This window comes from Procambarus clarkii, chromosome 64 (genome assembly GCF_040958095.1).
Source record: "Procambarus clarkii isolate CNS0578487 chromosome 64, FALCON_Pclarkii_2.0, whole genome shotgun sequence".
NCBI lineage: Eukaryota > Metazoa > Arthropoda > Malacostraca > Decapoda > Cambaridae > Procambarus > Procambarus clarkii.
This window is the reverse complement of record NC_091213.1, coordinates 1680836-1703768: the sequence shown is the minus strand read 5'-3', so window position 1 is coordinate 1703768 and position 22933 is coordinate 1680836. Positions and strand designations below refer to the sequence as shown.

Genomic DNA, 22933 nt, shown 5'->3' with positions numbered 1-22933 from the left:
TATATTAAAGCACATTGTAAATTACTTTATATAACGAGGGTTAGGCTGCTATACTTTATCAATAAAGTAGAGTCAAATAAGTTTTATTGTCAACCTAAAAATATAAATAAAATGCTGAGGCATCCAGTGTGCAGCGATACTTTTCCATGAGATCAGTACCAATTATAAGGGGGGACTCTTCCTCAGGGAGTACCTGTAGCTGGTCTTCAATGTAGGTGTCGCCTCCCATGTGGATCCGAACCGTTGTGGGTGGGTTGTTTTCCAAACCAATACTTTTCAGGAACAAGCTTGAAATGCTGGTTTCATCTGTACCTGTATCAACCAGTATCTTATCGGTTAGTGTATTTTGTGCCTTGTTTGGCAATTTTATTCTTATATAAGAATGCTCAGAGGAGGCTAATCCAAACCCTTTATATTTATAGGGTCGTAGCTTCTTAAAGTAGAGCGATGATTTATCACTGTGAAATTATTGTATTACGTGGTACTCGGTCATTAATGGGAAACCAAATATAAAATTTGGAATTGGGTCGTCACTGTAGTAATTGTCCATTTCCGGAGGATAAATGTCTACTCCTGCGATTAATTCCTTACCGTTTTCTAACTGTAGCTTAAAATTGTTTACTGTATTCAAAATGAGGTGTTTTGTTTCCGTAAAAAGTTCTATTTTAGCGGGGCAGCTCTCGGATATCATCTGATCTAATCCTAGTTCTTTTGCTTCCCGGTGTTCTATAAGATTACCTGTCGACCCGCTGTCAACGAACATAGTAGAGGATTTCCCATTAATTTTCACTGGGAGGTGATTATGGTCCTCCAGAGCAACCTCCTCCATACCCTCTAGTGACGGGGGATTACACATTATAGGCTGATGAAGGAAGTATATTGTCAGCACCTCGCCATTGTCGCTTATCTCATAGCACGTGTCTTCGTATCTTTGTCTTTTCCTGTGGCTATTGTGCTCATCCAGGAGCCGTTTGGATCCGCCTACGACTCTTTCCATGCCAGTAGCCATGACTGAGGAGAGTGGAGGGGGACTGGAGCTGAATCTCGACCCCTCGTCCATACTCTCGACTTATATTGGGTCTCTGTCTCAGACTCGAACTTTACAATATATCCTAGATCCTTGATAATATAGTCATGTACATCTTTTAGATTTAACTGTCAATGGCGGTTTTCTATTTATAAACATATATTTTGTGGTAAATACACAAGTAAATACACGAGTAAAGTATAGTTTGTATTATAATAATAATTAAAATTTTCGAGAAGAGCGGGAAAATATTAATAATGTGCGCCGTGTTCGGAGACTGGACCAAGTACGAGAAGGTGCAGCCCCGCTGGACGGGGAACAAGGCATATAAACTGCTTTATGCAGGTGCTGACATATATGGGAACCTTACTAACTTTACTTAGCTCAACCTAACACAACCCAGCCAAATACAGTCTAACCTAAGCTAATACATCCAGGCATAACAATATACAAAAAGGTTTTAACCAAGAAAACCAGGTCGTATAGTATTTAACCTGGTCGTATTCCAGGGAACATGAGATTAAGGATTTGCTCGAAAAATACTGGAAGAAAGATACCTGGAAGATATTGGAGGGCCAAGTACCAAATCTACACAGTAAAATAACAACGTACTGGAGTGAACGATATGGAAGAAAATGCACAATAGAACCAGTGAAGAGCAGAGGTGCCATAGGCACAATCAGAGAACACTGTATAAACATCAGAGGTCTGCGGTTGTTCAACGTCCTCCCAGCAAGCATAAGAAATATTGCCGGAACAACCGTGAACATTTTCAAGAGGAAACTAGATTTATTCCTCCAAGGAGTGCCGGACCAACTGGGCTGTGGTGGGTATGTGGGCCTGCGGGCCGCTCCAAGCAACAGCCTGGTGGACCAAACTCTCACAAGTCGAGCCTGGCCTCGCGCCGGGCTTGGGGAGTAGAAGAACTCCCAGAACCCCATCAACCAGGTAAGATGTATTTGGTTAGAGTTAGATATTTTTGGTTAGGGTAAGATGTATTTGGTTAGGGTAAGATGTATTTGGTTAGGGTAAGATGTATTTGGTTAGGGTAAGATGTATTTGGTTAGGGTAAAATGTATTTGGTTAGGGTAAGATGTATTTGGTTAGAGTAAGATATTTTTGGTTAGGTTAAGATGTATTTGGTTAGGTTAAGATGTATTTGGTTAGGGTAAGATGTATTTGGTTAGGGTAAGATGTATTTGGTTAGGGTAAGATGTATTTGGTTAGGGTAAGATGTATTTGGTTAGGGTAAGATGTATTTGGTTAGGGTAAGATGTATTTGGTTAGGGTAAGATATATTTGGTTAGGTCAAGATATTTTTGGTTAGGTTAAGATGTATTTGGTTAGGGTAAGATGTATTTGGTTAAGGTAAGATGTATTTGGTTAGGGTAAAATGTATTTGGTTAGGGTAAGATGTATTTGGTTAGGGTAAGATATTTTTGGTTAGGGTAAGATGTATTTGGTTAGGGTAAGATTTATTTGGTTAGGGTAAGATGTATTTGGTTAGGGTAAAATGTATTTGGTTAGGGTAAGATATATTTGGTTAGAGTAAGATATTTTTGGTTAGGTTAAGATATTTTTGGTTAGGGTAAGATGTATTTGGTTAGGGTAAGATGTATTTGGTTAGGGTAAAATGTATTTGGTTAGGGTAAGGTATATTTGGTTAGGGTAAGATACATTTGGTTAGGGTATCTTGAGGTTATCTTGAGATGATTTCGGGCTTTAGTGTCCCCACGGCCTGGTCCTCGACCAGGCCTCCACCCCCAGGAAGCAGCCGGTGACAGCTGACTAACACCCAGGTACCTATTTTACTGCTAGGTAACAGGGGCATAGGGTGAAAGAAACTCTGCCCATTGTTTCTCGCCGGCACCTGGGATCGAACCCAGGACCACAGGATCACATGTCCAGTGTGCTGTCCGCTCGGCCGACCGGCTCCCTTAAGATATATTTGGGTAAGATATACAGTATTTGGTTAGAGTAAGATATTTTTGGTTAGGTTAAGATATTTTTGGTTAGGGTAAGATGTATTTGGTTAGGGTAAGATGTATTTGGTTAGGGTAAAATGTATTTGGTTAGGGTAAGATGTATTTGGTTAGGGTAAGATTTATTTGGTTAGGGTAAGGTATATTTGGTTAGGGTAAGATATATTTGGTTAAGGTAAGATATTTTTGATTAGGATAATAGGATGAGTTAGGTCATTTCAGATTATTTTAGGATAGATAAGAGTGGTTGGTTGGCCACAGCTCTCAGTCTTGTCGCCAAGTCGTTTAACAGCCAGGTACCCAATCACTGCTGGGTGCACAGATGCGTACAGTTAATGATTGGCTCCTTCCCGGTCAGGATGCAAACCCAGGCAAAGCACTCGAAAAGTGCCGGACGAGTGCTTTACCACTGTTCCACAGGTTCATTGTTGAGAGACAGGTAGCCAGAGTGTATTAGGCTATGTTAGGCTTATATTCAGGCGTTCCCCCCGAGGTCAAATTATTGATCCCCCAGAATGCAACCCCACAACAAGCTGACTAACTCCTGGGTTATCTTAAGATGATTTCTGGGGTTTAGTGTTCCCGCGGCCCGGTCCTCGACCAGGCCTCCACCCCCCAGGAAGCAGCCCGTGACAGCTGACAGGTAAATATTTACTGCTGGGTAACAGGGGCATAGGGTGAAAGAAACTCTGCCCATTGTTTCCCACCGGCACCCGGGATCCAACCCGGGACCACAGGATCACAAGTCCAGTGTGCTGTCCGCTCGGCCGACCGGCTCCCCCACTGTTCCACTACCGGGTACTGTTCCTATTTTTCTGCTAGGTGAACAAGGAGCATTAGGTGATAGGAAATGTGCATAAACATTTCTGTTCTGCCCAGGATTTGAACCCAGAATTCCCGAGTTTGAGTCGAGAATGAACCCAGCTACAATGTGGGATAATATTAAGATGAAGTTAGGTATTGTATCTGCAGGTCCAATGAGTTCTGGCAGCTTCTTCTAGTTGTCGTCTCATGTCGGACTTGTTGGTTCTCCGGAAAAGGGGGAAGGGAACGTGGAGGCTCTTCCTGGGAGGGTCTTGCCAGAGATTGGGGTTCCTCCCATCATAGTAGGCCAGTGGTGCCAGTTTCTGAGCTATTTCAGCCTTCGGGGCCAACAACGTCTGGTCGGCGAGGTGATCGCTCTGCTCGTCGGTCGACTTCTCGTAAGGGGCGTCGGCCCTTTCGCAGTTCATCCCATTGATGATGGGGGGAAGGGGGGCTCACGCTGTTTGCTCACTCCTGGCCTCACTATTTGTGGGTGTTTCGGGTCATTTCTTGCTGCCTGTGGTGGCGTTGGGTTGCCTCTTCCCCTTTGGAGGGTTCGAGGCTGGCAGGGCAAGCCTCCTCTCCTGCACTCTGTCAGGTCATCTTGGAGTGGGTTCACTTGGGCTTGGTCGAAACGTCCTCATTACTTAGGGGGGTTGGTTTCCTGCATGTTTCGAGTTCGGCATGGTCGAGGTGTCTCCCGAGTTATATGCGCCTTTCCCCGACTGCGAGGCCATCAGGGTTGATGCCTTCAGGCAGGACTGGTCGAGGTGGGGATTACCCATAGCTCTTTCCCCTGGTTCTGCTGTTGCTCCAGGTCCTGGCTTGTTTGGAGACTTACCAAGGGAGAGTATTATATTATATTAAGAACTTATTATTATATTAAGAAATTATTATATTAAGTATTATATTATATTACTCTCCAAAATAAGATATTATGTTCCTAACTCTGCTCTCCTCTCACTATATTATGCACTAATCTACCCCTATCTTAAGGTATCTGTGCATGGGGGTCTACCACTGCAAACCACCTTAAGCCCATCATTACCCAGCAAAAATCTGCTATCAGAATAATAACAAACTCTGCTTTCAGACAACACTCAGCTCCCTTGTTTAAATCCCTTAACTTACTAAATATTAGCTCCCTCCACACATTATCTTGTGTCAACTACATTTACAAAACCCTGTTCTTAAATGCAAACCATGCTCTGAAACTCTCCCTGGACAGATGTAATAGGACCCATTATCACCACACCAGAAATAAATATATCTTTAATATCCCCAGAGTCAAACTCAATCTGTGTAAACACACTATGCAAATTAAGGGACCTAGTCTATGGAACTCACTCCCTAGTGAATTGAAAAGCTGTCAAACTTTTGCCTCATTTAAAAACAAAACCAAAAAGTACCTAATTTCATCTTCGTAGTTTCCTACACAGAGCTTTAAATTTGCTCTGTATCTAGTGTTATCCAATCTCCCAATCTTTATGTACTTAATCCAAACAACTTTATCATTGTGTTCATTGCTGTCTTCTTTTATGTGCTATCCATATGCTGTATTGTGCCTGCTAAGTTTTGTTAAACTACCATTCAAGCTGTCATTGCAATCATTCTGAGCTACCTATGTGCTTTCATATACCTACAATTTCTGTCTCATCTTTTATTTTTTCATGCCATGTAACTGTTATCATTTTTATAAATTTTGCAAGTATTTACCTACAGTACTTATAAGTTTCTTAGATTAAGGACCTGCCCGAAACGCTGCGCGTACTAGTGGCTTTACAAGATTGTAATTACTATTCTATGTATCCTCACAATCCTAATGTACCTTCTTGTTTATATATAAATAAATAAATAAATAAATAAAGAGTAATCCTGTTGGGCCCATGGTGGCTGGCCCAGCATTGGTTTCAGGCGCTACTTGCTCGGTATCTAAACCCGAGGGTCTTCCTGCTGCTCCGCCTCTTTCAGCAGATTGGGCTAGTCCGTTACATAGCTGGTTCGATCTTCTCAAGTCTTCGCATCTTGTCTTTCTGACGCGGGTCTATCACTATTTGTATGGTGAGCAGGTGGCTTTGTTGATGATGTCCCACCTGCATGCTTCATCTTGGCAGCAGTATGAAGTTTCCGGGCAGTCCTTTCGTTATTTCTTGTCCTTCCGTAGGTTTTTTTTTAGTTTGGAATCCAGGTATCTTCTCCTTTTTTTGGTTGTTTCAGGACAGTCATCTTATGCCAAATACTGTATTATCGCCTCGTATCATGAGGCGCTGGCGGAGCTGCTTCAGCGTGTGTTCATGGTGGATGTTACTTCTGCTTCACTCTGCAAGCTGACTGGTGCATTGCTTCACCTCCGCTCTGCTCATGCGCCGACTGAGCCATCCTGATCATTGGATCTGGTGCTCTCTTTTCTTTCTTCTCCTTGGTTTGTGGTGGCCCTTTTGGTTCAAGATTATTTTTCGAAGGCACTTTTCTTGTTGGCATTGGCTTCTGGGGGTCGGGTTGGGGAGCTTCATGCTCTCCTCTGGTGCAGAGGTTTCTGTTCTTTTGGTCTTAGTAGTAGATTTGTTGGTTTGCACCCGTCCCGTTCTTTTCTGCCGAAGAATGAGACTGCTGCTTTCTGGAGGGGTTCTTGGGTTGTTGATGCTTGGTTGGTTCGGCCGGGGGTGCATCATGTGTTGTGTCCGGTTGCGGCTCTTCACTGTTACCTGCACACCACGGCCTCCGTGGCCGGGGACGCTCTTTGGGTTGACTCGGTTTCCCTCCTTCCCTATTCCAGGGTTCGGGTTTCCCAGGTTGTCTGCAGGGTTATTTGGTCCAGCCAGCCTGCGGTCTATCCTCGTGCCTATGATGTTTGTAAGTTTGCTGCATTGGCTGCCATCTTTGGTAATGTCTTGGGCTGACATTCGGGCACGGGGTTTTTGTAGGTCGAAGAGGAGTCTTGGCCACTCGTTACCTAGTTAATGTTCTTGGCCCTAGTTGGGCATGTGTCGCATTGGGTCAATGAATGCAGCCAGTTGTCTCGACTTTGAGTTGAGGAGAGAGTGGCGACTGCCTCCTGGGTAAGTCCCTTTTGTTTCATCTTTGGTTAAGTAACTCTGGGAAACCAAAGGGGCTCCCACCAGAAAACCAGTGTTGAATGTAATGAAACGCCATTTTCTGGGTGAGACCCGAAGGATCCCTGGCACCCCTCCCTCCCGGTGGAGGGAGGGGTGCCAGTTGACCAACCAGTTGACGGTTTTAGCAGTTTTGACATCCAGCCTCTGAACTGGTGGTGGATAGCTAGCGTGGGGGTCTGAGCTTCCCCTTCCCCCTTCCCGGGGAGGTGTGAACTGTGCAGACTGTGGCGCGGTGACGGTTGTGACATCATGCTCGATTTTAGTTTGGGGAGTTCTGTCCAACAGTTCAGCTTTCAGTAGCAAATTTTTAACCAGATAGGGTTTTGGGGTGCCTATCTTTCTGGGTGCCTGACCCAGTTGATGGCAGACATAGAATGCTTCCAACAACACGGGGGTTTCTCTAGGCCATTGCTCCTTGTGCCTCTCTGAGGGGAGCAGGTTCTGGCTCATGGTCCCCGGTGGGCCTAGAACTCTATTCGCTTGACTGATGCCGCGGTCTAATACATTCATATCATCCCGGATAGCTCCAGGGAGCCTCCGGGTCTCACCCAGAAAATGGCTTTTCATTACATTCAACACTGGGATTTTTTGTGTAATTAAGATCATTTCCTACCAGAGGTGTTTAGACTACATTTATTTACAGTATATTAACTTTATTGTGGTTAATAACATTACCCTTAAAATGCAACATTTCTTACAAGTAGCATATAGTTTGAAAATGATTCCCATTAAATTAAGTCTTTAATGTTTCCCATTAATTTATATTTGAAAAAAAATCATTGAGCTAAGTAGACTGTAGGTTGCAGTTTATGTAATGCTAAAGTGAAAAGGTATCTCATAACACTTTTTATCATTTATTAACTATCTGCACAATCTACTTTGCAGAGTTGGGGAGCATTTGTGAACAATGTAACAAGTGAGGCGGTTGACTTTCTGGAGGAGGCTGAGGATGCGAGCGACTTGATGCTGGGAGGCGGTGCCCGGGAGGGTCACTTCTCCGGTGCTTCACGTGTTGTCTTGCCCATTACACTCAACCTTAGAGGCTACACATCTCTTAGCTTTCGAACATGTCGGCATGGCACTCTTCTCTCTCAGGTGGGTACATGTATTCATTTTGTAAAGTACATTTATCAAGACCATTTTTATTAATGTACAGTATATCATATTAGCCTTTTACAATAAGTGAGACTAAGGTAAGACACTGCTAGTCTTTGGGAGAAAATACCATGCTGTCAGGCATGGTGACATTTGAATTACCTCCGATATACAGTACAAGGAGGCACTGAACTACTGGCCAGTGTTCCTAAGTTGTTGGAGAAGATTGTGCATAAAAAGCTAGTAGAACATCTGGAGTGAAAGAATTTTGTAACACAACATCAGCATGGGTTCAGGGATGGCAAATCATGCCTCGTGTGATAATTGAATTCGCAAATAATTCTGTATTGCGGTGTATTGCTTTGGAAACCACATTCATAAAGGGTTCACTTTAGCATAAGTGTACTATACTGTACAAAGAAACTGTTTATAAGGATGAATAATTAGTCCTAAATTGAAATTAATCTGACTGGAAAAATGTTGTGTTTAGTAATACAAGGTTCTATCTTGGGGCCAACTCCTTATTTGTAATATGTATCAACATTAATTAGAATATTACAAACCATATTAGATTTGTAAATGACACCTAGATTTAGGGTACAGTAGGAAGCTAAGAAACTAAGGCCTTGCAAAGCAATCTACAAAAACTCCATCAATAATCAGAAGACTAGCAAATGGTTTTCACTACTGAAAATGTAATATATTGAATGTATGGCAAAACAACGCACATCATAACTACCATATCAAAAGCACAATAGATTAGCAGATCTCATCGATGCCTTATAAATTCTGAACAAATCATATGATAATAATTCAGACAATGTCTTTAAAAGGTCCCGTGTAACTCACACAGGATAGCAACAGTTTGAAATTCAACAAGCTAATGGAGGAAAGAAAACCTGAAATTCTTCATCATTCATAAGGTATTATCTCATATACCCTCTGAAGCTTACTTTAGAATTCAACTGGGAAAGTGTCCTCAAGAATAATAATAGAGGGATCTTTGACAACCCACTAGTTTCCTATCCCTGTTAAGACCACTAGAGAGTGTAGCCCCCAGGTAAATTCAGGCAAGTCACTCAAGTGAATTGTGGTTTCTGTGTGCCTCAACTGGTGCTGGGGTAGTACTCACCTGGTGACCTGGTAGTGACCTGGTAAGTCAGCTGACAGGTAGTAAGATTACTATTTGGTAGCTCTGGCTTACATAGGGTTTTGAAGGCCTGAATTTAGTATTTGTCCAGTACTGTTTCATACTAACGCATGTATGATCCAGAAGGGACAGTTTGTAAATATCATTGCTTCTGTAATGGTGTTTGCAATCACAGCAGTGTCTATCTCCCCTGATTGTCTGTGAATCTTTGCAATGGAACCAGAAAGGATTTAGTCCTGTACCCAATGTGTAAAAAACAAAAAAACAAACAAAAAAAACAAGAGAGTGTATTTAGGAGAAACTGTTTAATTGTGCCTAGCTCAGAAACAATGACGTTGCTATAGACTACACTTTAACCTGTTTTGCAATTCCTGTACTTGCTACCAAAGGCTGTACTGTTTATGGGGTAGTACTGTGTGATATGCAAATACGTGACTGCACTTAGCACATAAGAAGCACATCAACATAAGCAGAAGCATAAGAATAAGAAGCACATCAACAAACTGGAAAAGGTGCAAAGACATGCCACTAAGTGGCTCCCAGAGCTGAAGGACAAGAGCTACGAAAAGAGGTTAGAGGCATTAAATATGCAAAAACTAGAAGCTAGAAGAAAAAGAGGTGATATGATCACTACGTACAAAATAGTAACAGGAATCGATAAAATTGAAAGGGAAGAATTCCTGAGACCTGGAACTTCAAGAACAAGAGATCATAGATTTAAACTAACTAAACAAAGATGCCGAAGAAATATAAGAAAATTCACTATCGCAAACAGAGTGGTAGACGGTTGGAAATAGTTAGGTGTGAGGGTGGTGGAGGCCAAGACCACCAGTAATTTCAAAGCGTTATATGACAAAGAGTGCTGGGAAGACGGGACACCACGAGCGTAGCTCTCATCCCGTAACTACACTTAGGTAATTACACTTAGGCAATTACTTGTAAATGACTGTGGTATAGTAATAGGCAGTGCAGAGTAGAGCTGTACAGGCAGTATATGAAACGACTACTGTACATTTTAGTTTTCTTACCTTTGAAACTGGACAAAATACAAACTGACAGGCTTACAGTATAATGGCCTTACAGTATACTGTAAGGCCATTAGGGGGGCCTGATGGCAGAGTGGACAGTGCTCAGTGTTTGTAGTCCTAAGGGTCCGGGTTCGATCCCCGATGCCATGTTATGGTCGTCATATTATTATTGGTAAGTTAATACTAAAGACATGATGGATCATAATTTCAGTTATTAATGCACCCCATACCCATCCTGTAGGCAGTAGTGGAGTGCTGAAAGACAACTTTTGTGTAATATGACACATTTATATATTAAAGACAAATAATCACCAAAATATATTATGTACTTCTTTCCTTCAGGAGGGCTCAGGGGGTGACACACTGGTACTTGGTGTGACAGAAGACGGTGCTCTAGTACTCTCCCTCACGCACCACGGACAGTCATACACCACATCGCTGGGAAGACATCTCAACAACAATGTCTGGCACAGAGTCTACCTCAAGTAAGATACATGACTGGCATTATCAGTCTTAAGTAATATAGTGTAATATTTTAGATTCAATGCTGTAATTTAGTCTTGTAATATTGATTAAAAAATAAAGTAGGGCATTAAGTGGAATACACAAAGAAATTACAGTAACATGATATATCAATAAGAAAATCCACAATTTGTGGATTTTCTCATTGATACATCACGTTACTGTGATTTCTGTGTCAGAGATAGAATAGAGGGTCATCAGAGATAGCATTCCTGAACGACAGAAGCCAGAGTGCCTGCTACCTTGAGGCTACCTTGAGGTGCTTCCGGGGCTTAGTGTCCCCGCGGCCCGGTCGTCGACCAGGCCTCCTGGTTGCTGGACTGATCAACCAGGCTGTTAGACGCGGCTGCTCGCAGCCTGACGTATGAGTCACAGCCTGGTTGATCAGGTATCCTTTGGAGGTGCTTATCCAGTTCTCTCTTGAACACTGTGAGGGGTTTGCCAGTTATGCCCCTTATGTGTAGTGGAAGCGTGTTGAACAGTCTCGGGCCTCTGATGTTGATAGAGTTCTCTCTCAGAGTACCTGTTGCACCTCTGCTTTTCAACGGGGGTATTCTGCACATCCTGCTCTTTGCTTAGCCTGGGGGGAATTGTGTGAAACCCAGGTTCAGTTTCAGTGAAAACCTCTGGAATTGTTGTGGGTTCAGCAAAACCCCAGGTTGTAATTCTTTTACCATGTCGTGGCTTTTGTCTAGAGTGTGTGTCTGGGAATACCAGGCACATTGGTTTGAATCTTCATCATGGCTCCTGTGGATTTTATCATTAGGTGGAATGACATGCCTCTTTCTGAGTGACACTTTGGTTACTCTCCCGAGCCATATCTTTCAGTTAACTTTCAATAATTCCGAGGATCAGTGTCCTGCAGCTCGGTCCGTGACCAGGCCTCCTGGTTGGTGGTCTGGAGGTCTCTTGGCATACCTATTTATTTATTTTATTTATTTATTTATATACAAGAAGGTACATTGGGAGTTAACAGAGAACAAAGAAATTAAGTTGATTTTACATTCTTGTAAAGCCACTAGCACGCATAGCGTTTTGGGCAAGTCCTTAAACTAACAGTTAATTTTTAGACAATTAACAGTAAAATTGACAAAAAATGTTTACAGGTACATTACAACTTTACTTTACAGGTACAGATAATTTTAAGTAAAATAATTACAGTAAAATTTACAAAAAAATTTTACAGGTACATTACAAGAAATTTTGACACAAAAGCAGATTAGATTAATACACAATAATAACAATACACAATAATGAACACTCCCTGGCTGTTGATCCCCGGAAGCTACACAAGGGAGACGGCTTAGAGGCTGTCTACCGAGGGAAAGGGGTACAGGTAACCCCACCTCATCTAGTCATGCCTGAAGGTGTCGATCCCGACAGCCTCGCAGTCGGGTAAAGGCGCCACGTATACCAGGAGACGCCTTGACCATGCCCATGCAAAGAGATCTACTTCCCGAGGCCCGAATGTCTGGTAGAGCCAATTGAACGAGTTGGCGTCGACCGTCCATTCCGTGGATAGGGGAATGAACTGGGACAGGCTGTCCGCCAGGACATTGGACACCCCAGAACATGAACCGTCAGGAGAGCCAAACCCCGAGAACTTGGCAGACGAGTCACCCGAAGCGACCAGCCCCAAAGAGCCAAGGACCGCATTGAACCCCCTCGGTTCAGGCAATGAGCGTGGTGAGCACTAGTCACAAAGCCCCAGCCAAAAGACAACACGTCTGGGAACACATCGAGTGAGGGTTCAGGTAGGCGCCAAGGCACTGAATCCCGCAAAAACCAGAAGAGGAAGCTGGCGATGCAGCAACAGACGCAAATCCCCCAGAGGTCTAAACCAGTGATCGCGAGAGAAGTGGAAATGACGTCCTCAAAGGAACCAGAACAGCCGACGAAGCCACACCTGACCCAGTGGGTAGACCATCATGGCAAAGTTCAGGCTCCCACACAAACCCTCGAGCAATCGCCACATGGCCCGGGAGCTCCTCAGGAACAAATGAAGGCGAGAACGCAGGGAAAGCAGAGCCGCCGGAGGAATAGACAAGGAAGCGGTCCGAGCGTCCCACACAAGACCCAGCCAAGACCGAAGCCAAGAGGGAACCAAATGTGATTTCCACCAGTTCACCAGGAACCTGAGCCCAGCAAGCTGGGAAAGAACCAAATCCCAGGCGAGCCCACGAGCAGACTGGTTGGGAGCCCAAAACCACTCAGTCGTCGAGGCAGGCCAGAACCCAAACTCCTAACAGATGCAGGCGGGCCACTACGATCCGAGTAAGGCATGTGAGAACACGAATGGAAGGCAACAAAAGCGGTAACCTTGATTCCCCACAACAAAACCGAGCCAGTCCTTGAGCCTCGGATGAATCGGGACGTGCCAATATGCGTCCTTGAGGTCCTGGGACACCATCCAAGTACACAGCTCCAACAGAAGACGGACCTGGGACAGAGTAGTCATTCAAAAGGAGGGGCAATAAACCCAGGGGTTCAGACGGGACAAGTCCAGAATGAACCCGAGGTCCACGCAGTCCCGTTTCGGGACCGAAAACAGGCGGGAAACCCACCTGAAAGATGTGGTTGTTTCGACCACGCCCAAGCAAACCCACTCAGAGATGAGTCGACAGAGCGCAGGAGAAGAGGCCTGCCCTGCCAGCCCCGAACTGGAGGAGGAGCCACCCAACGCCACCACAGGCTGCATTAAACGACCCGAAAGGCCCACGAATCATGGGACCAGGAGCGAGAAAACAGAGCGAGCCTCCCCCCCCCCCCTCCATCACCCCGTCAATGGGACGAACCGCGAAAGGGCCGACGCACTTTACTTGAAACTAAGCGGCGCACAAGGCAATCCTTGCGCCCATCAGAAAAAGACGGAACCGAAGGCTGCATCTGCCCCGAATCTGGCACCACTGGCCTACCACAACGAGAAGAACCCTGGGCCTTTGCAGGACCCTTCTGGGAAGGCCTCACCATGGGCCCCCGGAGGATTAACTAGTCCGACATAGGAGGGCAACTAGCTGAAGTTGCCTGCAGATACTGCACAACCGCAGACTCTGCAAACATCAATGGACAAAAAGGCAAAGACTACTTAAGAGCCAGGGCCCAAGCGGATTCCAAGGAAGAAGCGAGCACCACCTGCCGACACGTGAGTTGAGAAGCAATAAACAGTGAAACCGCATCCCTCAGGAGCGGCGCGAACAGCTTCAATAGTGCAAACGACGTGTAAGCAATGTGTACGCAAATCCTCCTTGACCAAGGTAGCCGAAAGGGAAGGAACCTGCACATGAAACTTCATCACACCAACATCCAGCGGAAGGCCAGAGGTGAACAAAAATGCATACAGATGCTCAAATTTGCCCCCCAGGAAAACCTGCAACGCCGTCTGAACCTCCCTCTACTCAAGTACGCAGGACCGACAGAACATGTGCGAAGCCTCCAATGAGAAGAGCGGGCAGTCTGCCAACCAGGACGACTCCGGAACTTCATAATGAATCTAGTACGAATACAAAGATCTATATACGAAGGAACATGGTTCCATCACAAAAGCATAATCTGGGCCGCGCAGGAGGTAAACCGCAAGGGCTTCCCGCACCATATGTGACAGGACGCGTGAAGCCGAAAACCTCCGGAAGGATGGGACCGAGGAATCCACGGGATCATGGAACCAAACTTAGGGTACGAATTCAATTCGTACGAGAAGGGAGTGAAGGAAAACCTCTCACCTTGTAGCACCAAGCCCCGCTCCGAGGGTACAAAAAACCCTTGGGTCCAACAGGGTCCAAGGCCCCCAAGTCAACCCCTCTCCTGCTCTGGGAGCCTCACCCCGAGGACCCGGGGCCGAGCCGTCCTCCAAACCCCTCGCCTCTAAAGAAAAGGCAGGAGCAGCTGAAAAAGCAGGAACGAAAGGGGGCCCACTGGTCAGATCCAGAAGCTCCAGCTGGAGTACTAAGCTCGAATGCCTCCGCTGCCACCCCTAAAGGGGACTTCCCTGAGACCGCCCGAGTCTCAACATCAACTAAACCCTGCCCTGACTCCGAAACCCTCAGACGTTTTGGAGCCAAAAGCAAAGGGGGAAGAACACTGGATGAACCACCGAAGGGGAAAGACAAGGAGGGGCGGACGAAGCCAAAGTCAAAGCGACTAACGCCCCCAAGTCCGGGTTCCTATTAGCAAAACGGGACAGTCTTAGGGCATCCGGGGAAAGCAACGAACCTATCGCGTTGCAGCAACCTAAACCGAGCTTGCAACGCCTCTGCTGCCTGCACCCTCATATCATGTTCCATAGCTTAGGTGAACTGGAGCATGTACAAAGAACAAAAGTCGCACAACTCCAGGTCAGAAGAATCACCGACCCGACAGGCAGCATGACAGAGGCACAATCAGTGATTGTCACCCTGAGACAAGGGGACAGAGCAACCACCAACCTCGCACGAAGCGAGAGGGGACTAAAGGGTTGTATCCATCGGACCACAAAGCCCCCGCAGGGTTTTTCAGGGCCTTTAGCCTTGGTATCATGCTAAGGGAAGCCCAGATTGGGTACTGCAAACCAGCACCCAAAACTACCGAGCAAACTTCTAAAAGTTGAACCCCCGGGACATGTCCATTCACAGGGGCCTAGCAGGGGGGTACCACCAAGAACACAGATATATCTATATAAAGACCCTCAAGTATAGATAGGGGCAGCCAACCAAAGGCAGGCCTCCCCATCTCCACCAGGCAGGAAAACAGAAACAAAAGAAAAACCCTGCAAGAGGACAACGTACCCAGTTGGAACAGAGCCATCCGCTATAATAGGTGATAACTAACTGTACAGTACACACAGAAATCACAATAGTATGATGTATCAAATGAACAAATCCACAAGGGCCGTGACGAGGGTTTGAACCTACATCCGAGAGGATCCGTCACGGCCCTTGTGGATTTGTTCATTAGCTGTGCAGTACCCGATGCCCCTACTAGTGACAAAAACTACCTCCTACCCAGAGGCAAACAAGGGCAACCAAAATCCCAGTCAACTCCAAGGGCGGCCAAGTACTGAGCAGTAAAAGACACAGCGAAGGTAAGCCCCAAGGTGACCCCAAGCCCCAAGGGCAGTACTTTCAGGGAACGGAAGGAAACCTTAGGCGCTTGCAGCCCGAGCACCATAGAATATTACTCCTGGCTCACACACCACCTGTAGAGACAGACCACGCCACAAGGCACAGTAACTGAAATCAAAACTGGAGCCAGAGGCACATGACCTGCCAGCATCACATCAGCCAAGAACTGCCAGTTGGATCGCTGATGCGAGGGTCTGGGACTCCCTCTTCCCACTCCCAGGGAGGGAGGTTGTGCAGACAGAAGGGCGGCAACATGATGACATCATGCTCATTTTCTAATTTTCGTTTGGAGAGTTCTGTCTATTCGTTTGGCTTTCAGTAGCAATATTTTCACCAGAATAGAGGTTTGTTTTGGGGCGCCTATCTTTCTGGGTGCCTGACCCGGTCGATGGCAGACAAAGAATGCTCCCAACCACACAGGGGTTTCTATAGGCGATTGCTCCTCGTGCCTCTCTAAGGGGGCCAGGTTCTGGCTCATGGTCCCCAGTAGTCAAGAACTCCTTATCAGCCTGGATAGCTCTGGGGAGCCGACGGGGCTCCCCCCAGAAAAACTAGTGTTTGAAAGGCTTACAGACAAGCCTTTAAGGCCTCCACTGATGTCTACTTCTTAAGAGGTTGAAGTTTTAAAAATGTTTTGTAAAGTATTCAGTACCTACTAGGAAAACATTTAATTTATTTATTTATTTATTTACAGTATTTATTTATTTATATACAAGAAAGTAAATTGGGGGTTAAGAGAGAACATAAAAATGAAGTTAATTTTACATTCTTGTAAAGCCACTAGCACACATAGCGTTTCAGGCATTAATTTAATACTAATCTCTAATATTAATATTATTAATTTAATATTAATTTTGGGCATATTTAATATTAAATATACATCTAATAATTTAATGTTTTATAATTATCTTTATAGTAAAATAATCAAACATTAACCACTGCACTGTGCAGTTTTTGGCTAAAACTTTTTAGTGCAATTGTTAAGGACATATTTCTGTTGTTTTTATAAATGTTCAGGTAAAGTTAATGTCAAAATGTTTCCAAACTCAATCATTTTCATTTCAAAACACAAAGAGTAATGAAAACATTAAAAAACATTAAAATATAGCCTAATTAAAAAAAAATCCACGACTCTCGAGCGCCTAATGGCACTTTGCGCAGTGCAGTGGTTAAAATCCTTTTAAGACTGTTAATAAAGTTATCTGATCAGAAGTGTAGAATGTTGTATTTAAAATATTTGTTTCAATAAAATGATTTATTTGTTCAGGTTTGAACTTGGTGTTTTTCGAATGGGAGTGGACCAATCAACTGTAATGGTAGCCAACACGACTAGCTCCAGTTCACCTCTTATTGACTTGGGTCTGTGGTCGCCCACCCCACAACTAACCATTGGACAGAACTTCACCGGGTGCATTCTTGAGGGTGCTGGCACTGTACTCACAAACCCTCTAGCCCTACACATGGGAGTGGCTTGGAATGTCTGTCCTCTTCCGGATGGTACCGACTGTAGTGAGTACATGATACAAGCATTTCTCTTATTGTTGTTGTTGCATTCTTGGCTAATTTGTTTGCTGTTGACTATCATGTCATTTAATACAACTGAATCTGGTATTATTGTATCCGAGTTCAATGAATAAATTGGTATTCTAGATTTCTCTTAATGTTTAATTAAATTAAGGTTTTTTTCTTCCTAATTTCTGTCAAGCATTTGTTTTCTATGGGATTATGCTTACAGTATATGCACTATAATGTGTTTAGTGATTGTTGGGAATCTTGTCTTGGCTTTACTTGCACTTGCTTGGTGATGGACTGTTCTCTGGTGGGTGTGGCGGTGACTGCTTCGTTTACCCTGGTTGTGACTGCCTGCACTTCTTCATCTCTTCTCCGTTCCTCCTCATACACCAGGTGGAGGTAGGCATGAGCTCCTCTAATACTAAACTATTTTCCTGTAGCTGTGATACCGTATTAGTAACTAATTATGCCTTAGAAAGCCTAACATTAATGAAGATTAGACCTAAGTCTGTACAGTGCTCTTTCAAAAATTTGGATCATATCATTTCAGACTGATTCAGATTTGCAAGAAATCTGGATTTCTGAAAGATTGCCCATTTTTTTTTGGTATTGGCCAATTTTCCTGATTTTACCTTTAGTAAATTATATAATTCTCAGAGATAAGAAGCCTGTACTTTGGCTTATCGAGGTCCCCCTTTGGGCAACTACTGACCTTTCTCAGGATGTAATGCACAACAGTTGTCTCACTCACTCGAAGGGGACGTTCCCTCCATGCTAGATTTGATATTTACCAGGAAGGAGGAAGAGATATTTGACATTCAGTACCTTCCTCCCTTGGGTAAAAGTGACCATGTCTTTTTGGGAATAAAGTATGCAATGCGTTATAAGCTGGAAGAAAATAAGGAGGTTGAAGCAGTTGAAAAACCAGACTTCAGAAGAGGACATTATGGTGACCTTAGAAATTTTTTTAGTGAGTATAATTGGACAGACTTGATGCTAGGCAAGGAAGTGAATGAGATGTATGGCAAGTTTTGTGAAATATATGATAAAGGCACAAAAAAATTTATACCAAAACAGAGATGCAGAACTAGGAAACAGGTTTGGTTCAATAGAAATTGCGAGAGGGCTAGAGACCGAAAGACACAAAAATGGAATCAATACAGGAAGAGGCCGAACCCCCAAACATACCAGCGATACAAAGATGCGAGAAACAACTACACGGCAGTGAGGAGAGAGGCAGAAAGAAATTTTGAAAAAGGGATTGCGGACAAATGTAAAACAGAACCAGGTCTATTCTATAAATTCATAAACAACAAATTGCAGGTAAAGGATAATATTCAGAGGTTGAAAATGGGAAATAGATTCACGGAAGATGAAAAGGAAATGTGTGAAACACTAAACGAAAAGTTCCAAAGTGTGTTTGTACAAAATGAAATCTTTAGGGAACCAGATACAATAAGAATTCCAGAGAACAGCATAGAGCACATAGAGGTGTCTAGAGACGAAGTGGAAAAAATGCTCAAGGAGCTCGGTAAGAACAAAGCAGCTGGCCCAGATGGCGTTTCACCATGGGTTCTGAGAGAATGTGCATCTGAGCTCAGCATTCCACTTCACCTGATCTTTCAGGCATCCCTGTGTACAGGAATCGTAGCAGTCGGGTGGAAACAGGCTAACATAGTTCCAATCTACAAAAGTGGCAGCAGGGAAGACCCCCTCAATTATAGACCTGTATCATTGACAAGTGTAATAGTGAAAGTATTGGAAAAACTAATCAAAACTAAATGGGTAGAACACCTAGAGAGAAATGATATAATATCAGACAGACAGTATGGTTTTCGATCTGGAAGATCCTGTGTATCGAATTTACTCAGTTTCTATGATCGAGCCACAGAGATATTACAGGAAAGAGATGGTTGGGTTGACTGCATCTATCTGGACCTAAAAAAGGCTTTCGACAGAGTTCCACATAAGAGGTTGTTCTGGAAACTGGAAAATATTGGAGGGGTGACAGGTAAGCTTCTATCATGGATGAAAAATTTTCTGACTGATAGAAAAATGAGGGCAGTAATCAGAGGCAATGTATCAGAATGGAGAAATGTCACAAGTGGAGTACCACAGGGTTCAGTTCTTGCACCAGTGATGTTTATTGTGTACATAAATGATCTACCAGTTGGTATACAGAATTATATGAACATGTTTGCTGATGATGCTAAGATAATAGGAAGGATAAGAAATTTAGATGACTGTCATGCCCTTCAAGAAGACCTGGACAAAATAAGTATATGGAGCACCACTTGGCAAATGGAATTTAATGTTAATAAATGTCATGTTATGGAATGTGGAATAGGAGAACATAGACCCTACACAACCTATATATTATGTGAGAAATCTTTAAAGAATTCTGATAAAGAAAGAGATCTAGGAGTGGTTCTAGATAGAAAACTATCACCTGAGGACCACATAAAGAATATTGTGCAAGGAGCCTATGCTATGCTTTCTAACTTCAGAATTGCATTTAAATACATGGATGGCGATATACTAAAGAAATTGTTCATGACTTTTGTTAGGCCAAAGCTAGAATATGCAGCTGTTGTGTGGTGCCCATATCTTAAGAAGCACATCAACAAACTGGAAAAGGTGCAAAGACATGCTACTAAGTGGCTCCCAGAACTGAAGGGCAAGAGCTACGAGGAGAGGTTAGAAGCATTAAATATGCCAAAACTAGAAGACAGAAGAAAAAGAGGTGATATGATCACTACATACAAAATAGTTACAGGAATTGATAAAATCGACAGGGAAGACTTCCTGAGACCTGGAATTTCAAGAACAAGAGGTCATAGATTTAAACTAGCTAAACACAGATGCCGAAGAAATATAAGAAAATTCACCTTCGCAAATAGAGTGGTAGACGGTTGGAACAAGTTAAGTGAGAAGGTGGTGGAGGCCAAGACCGTCAGTAGTTTCAAAGCGTTATATGACAAAGAGTGCTGGGAAGACGGGACACCACGAGCGTAGCTCTCATCCTGTAACTACACTTAGGTAATTACACTTAGGTAATTACTCCTGGGTAACCATTTACTGCTAGATGAACAGAGCATTAGGTGAAAGAAAATGTGCCTACTGTTCCTGTCCTGCCTAAAGAGTCGAGTATATTTAGACATACAGTACAAATAATATATAAAAATAAAGGATTTTGTGAGCATAAAAATACAAAGGGTATTATATAGAGTATAAAAGAGTATAAAAATATAAGAATATAAAAATAAAAACGAGTAGTGAATATAATGATTGCCTTTTTCTAGGTAAGCCCCGGAGCTCCCTGAAGCTTTATTGCCCAAGTGGCTTCCCATACTCAGTCACATCAGGCTTAGGAGTTCTGTTAGCTTACTGGAGACCAGAGCCAAATCCTAGCCCCCTTCCCTCCACAGAGGCACAAAGATCAGGGTATTATAATCCCTTTCACTGGGAAAGCAACCAGAAAGTAGATGAGTCAATTTAGAGAATTGCATGGTTCATGAAAATTAAACACTGAAACAGCAGATACTGCTAAAGAATCAGTCAAAACAAAATGGTTCAGCCCAACTTGGATGTAAAACACCCCCTCTTTCTGGGCTCATTCAGAAAGAGATGCTTCATTACATTCAATGCTACTTTTCTAGGGGGGAGCCCCTTGGTAGCTCCCTGATGCTACCAGCAGAGAAAAAGGAAAACATGGGACTTTCCAAGGAGGAAAGATTGCAACTACAAAGTCTTAGAAGTGACACTAGGTCAGGAAATCCATCCAAGGCATTTAACTCAAGCATGACTAGGGCCAGCAATAGTAACCCAATTTCAAATCACCAACATCCTATTAGATCTCCAAAACCCTCAAACCTGAAATTCAGCCCATAACATAAAAAGCAATGACGGCAACCAAAGCCATGAAGCTACAAACAACATGGGCCCAAGGGAAGACCACAGGTTGGCTAGCGTTAATGACTCTGCAGATGAAATGGGACAAACACGCCATGGAACAGAGGACCAAGGAAACAGAATCAACAAACAGTGCCTCAATTGAAGCAAAATTGGAGGCTTGCTGTCAGCATCTTGCTTCTGCAAGTGGACACACTCAAAGGTACAACCCTCCAGCCAGACAAACTAAGCTGCAAACACTAAGGGATCCCTCTGGAAGCCACCCATCTCTATCTCTGGCAGAAATGAAAGAAAAGGCTGCAGGCAAGGAATTGCCCACAAGAGCCAAACGAACAGAACCCATGCCTCCACGAAAACGTAAAGCTCCCCCTACTTAAAAACTGATGGTGAAAGCTAACAAAAATAAAAGCTAAAGAAAAGTATCCCTGACTGATGGGGGCAACCAGGAACTGAAGGAAAAAATGCCCACACTTGATCAAAAGACCAAGATGGCTCTGGGAAAGCTCAAACCGGCTAGAGGAGAAAGACAACTTGTAAAACAGTGCCATGGAAGTAACAAGGACAAATGTTGTAAATAGAGATAAAGACAAAAGCAGTCCCAGAACACCTCATACTATTGCCATGATGAAGACATGGGTGGTATACAAATAAATCAGCCATCAGCACACCACACAATTGGTGGTAAACCATTGAAAGAACTACAGTACTGACTTCTTTTGTATAGGTTTCATAGTCTCACACATTTGTATAAGATCTCTACTTATGTATAGGGTCTCTTCTACATTTGTATAGGGTGAACAGAGGTGTCAGAAGTCACACACTACCAAGGGTGAGGTTCACCCACCCTGATGGCATGGCCTCTCGGGGACAAACTCCTGAACACATCAGAGAAATAACTTGTCAGTGCAAGGGTACCACTAAATGAGCACAAACACATCAAAGCAGAAACCACAGATAAAACACAGTCAAACCACATTATTGAAAGAAATATATGGTGAACAGGTGGCTTCATTGATGGTGTTCACACCATCAATGAAGCCTTGATGGTATGAACACCATCCATCCATCCCCCCCTATCCATTCATCCAGTTCCCCCCACCATCCATCCATCCAGTTCCCCTTCCACCATCCATCCACCCACCCCTGTCTGTCCATCCATCCATCCAGTCCCCCCCACCATCCATCCATCCATCCATCCACTCACCATCCATCCATACATCCATTCTGTCCCCCCCTCACCATCCATCATCCAATCCCCTCACCATCCAATCCCCTCACCATCCAATCCCCTCACCATCCAGTCCCCTCACCATCCAATCCCATCACCATCCATCCATCCAGTCCCTCCATCCATCCATCCATCCATCCATCCATCCATCCATCCATCCATCCATCCATTCCCCCCATCCATCCATCAATCCAGTCCCCCCACCGTCCATCCAGTCCCCCCATCCATCTATCCATCCACTCCCCTATCCCTCCATCCAGTTCCCCCCTCCATCCAGTTCCCCCCTTCATCCAGTTCCCCCCTCCATCCAGTTCCCCCCTCCATCCAGTTCCCCCCCACCATCCATCCATCCAGTCCCCTTACCATCCATCTTGGGACCCATGGCGTAATATATTAAGAAGAAGTTACTGTCCAGAAAACAAAAAAGCAGAAAAACAATGAAATTCTTTACAAAGAATTCA

General features: G+C 44.0%; 1 protein-coding gene across 1 annotated transcript in view; it reads left to right on the top strand.

Moving 5' to 3' along the window:
* crb (cell polarity complex component crumbs) overlaps window positions 1-22933 on the top strand; it is a 227234-nt gene that overhangs the window by 34979 nt on the left and 169322 nt on the right. Inside the window, exons 3-5 of the mRNA XM_045759691.2 lie at window positions 7815-8024; window positions 10545-10687; window positions 17088-17329. Of these exons, the coding sequence (XP_045615647.2) occupies window positions 7815-8024; window positions 10545-10687; window positions 17088-17329 (595 nt within the window). The remainder of the gene's footprint in view (window positions 1-7814; window positions 8025-10544; window positions 10688-17087; window positions 17330-22933) is intronic.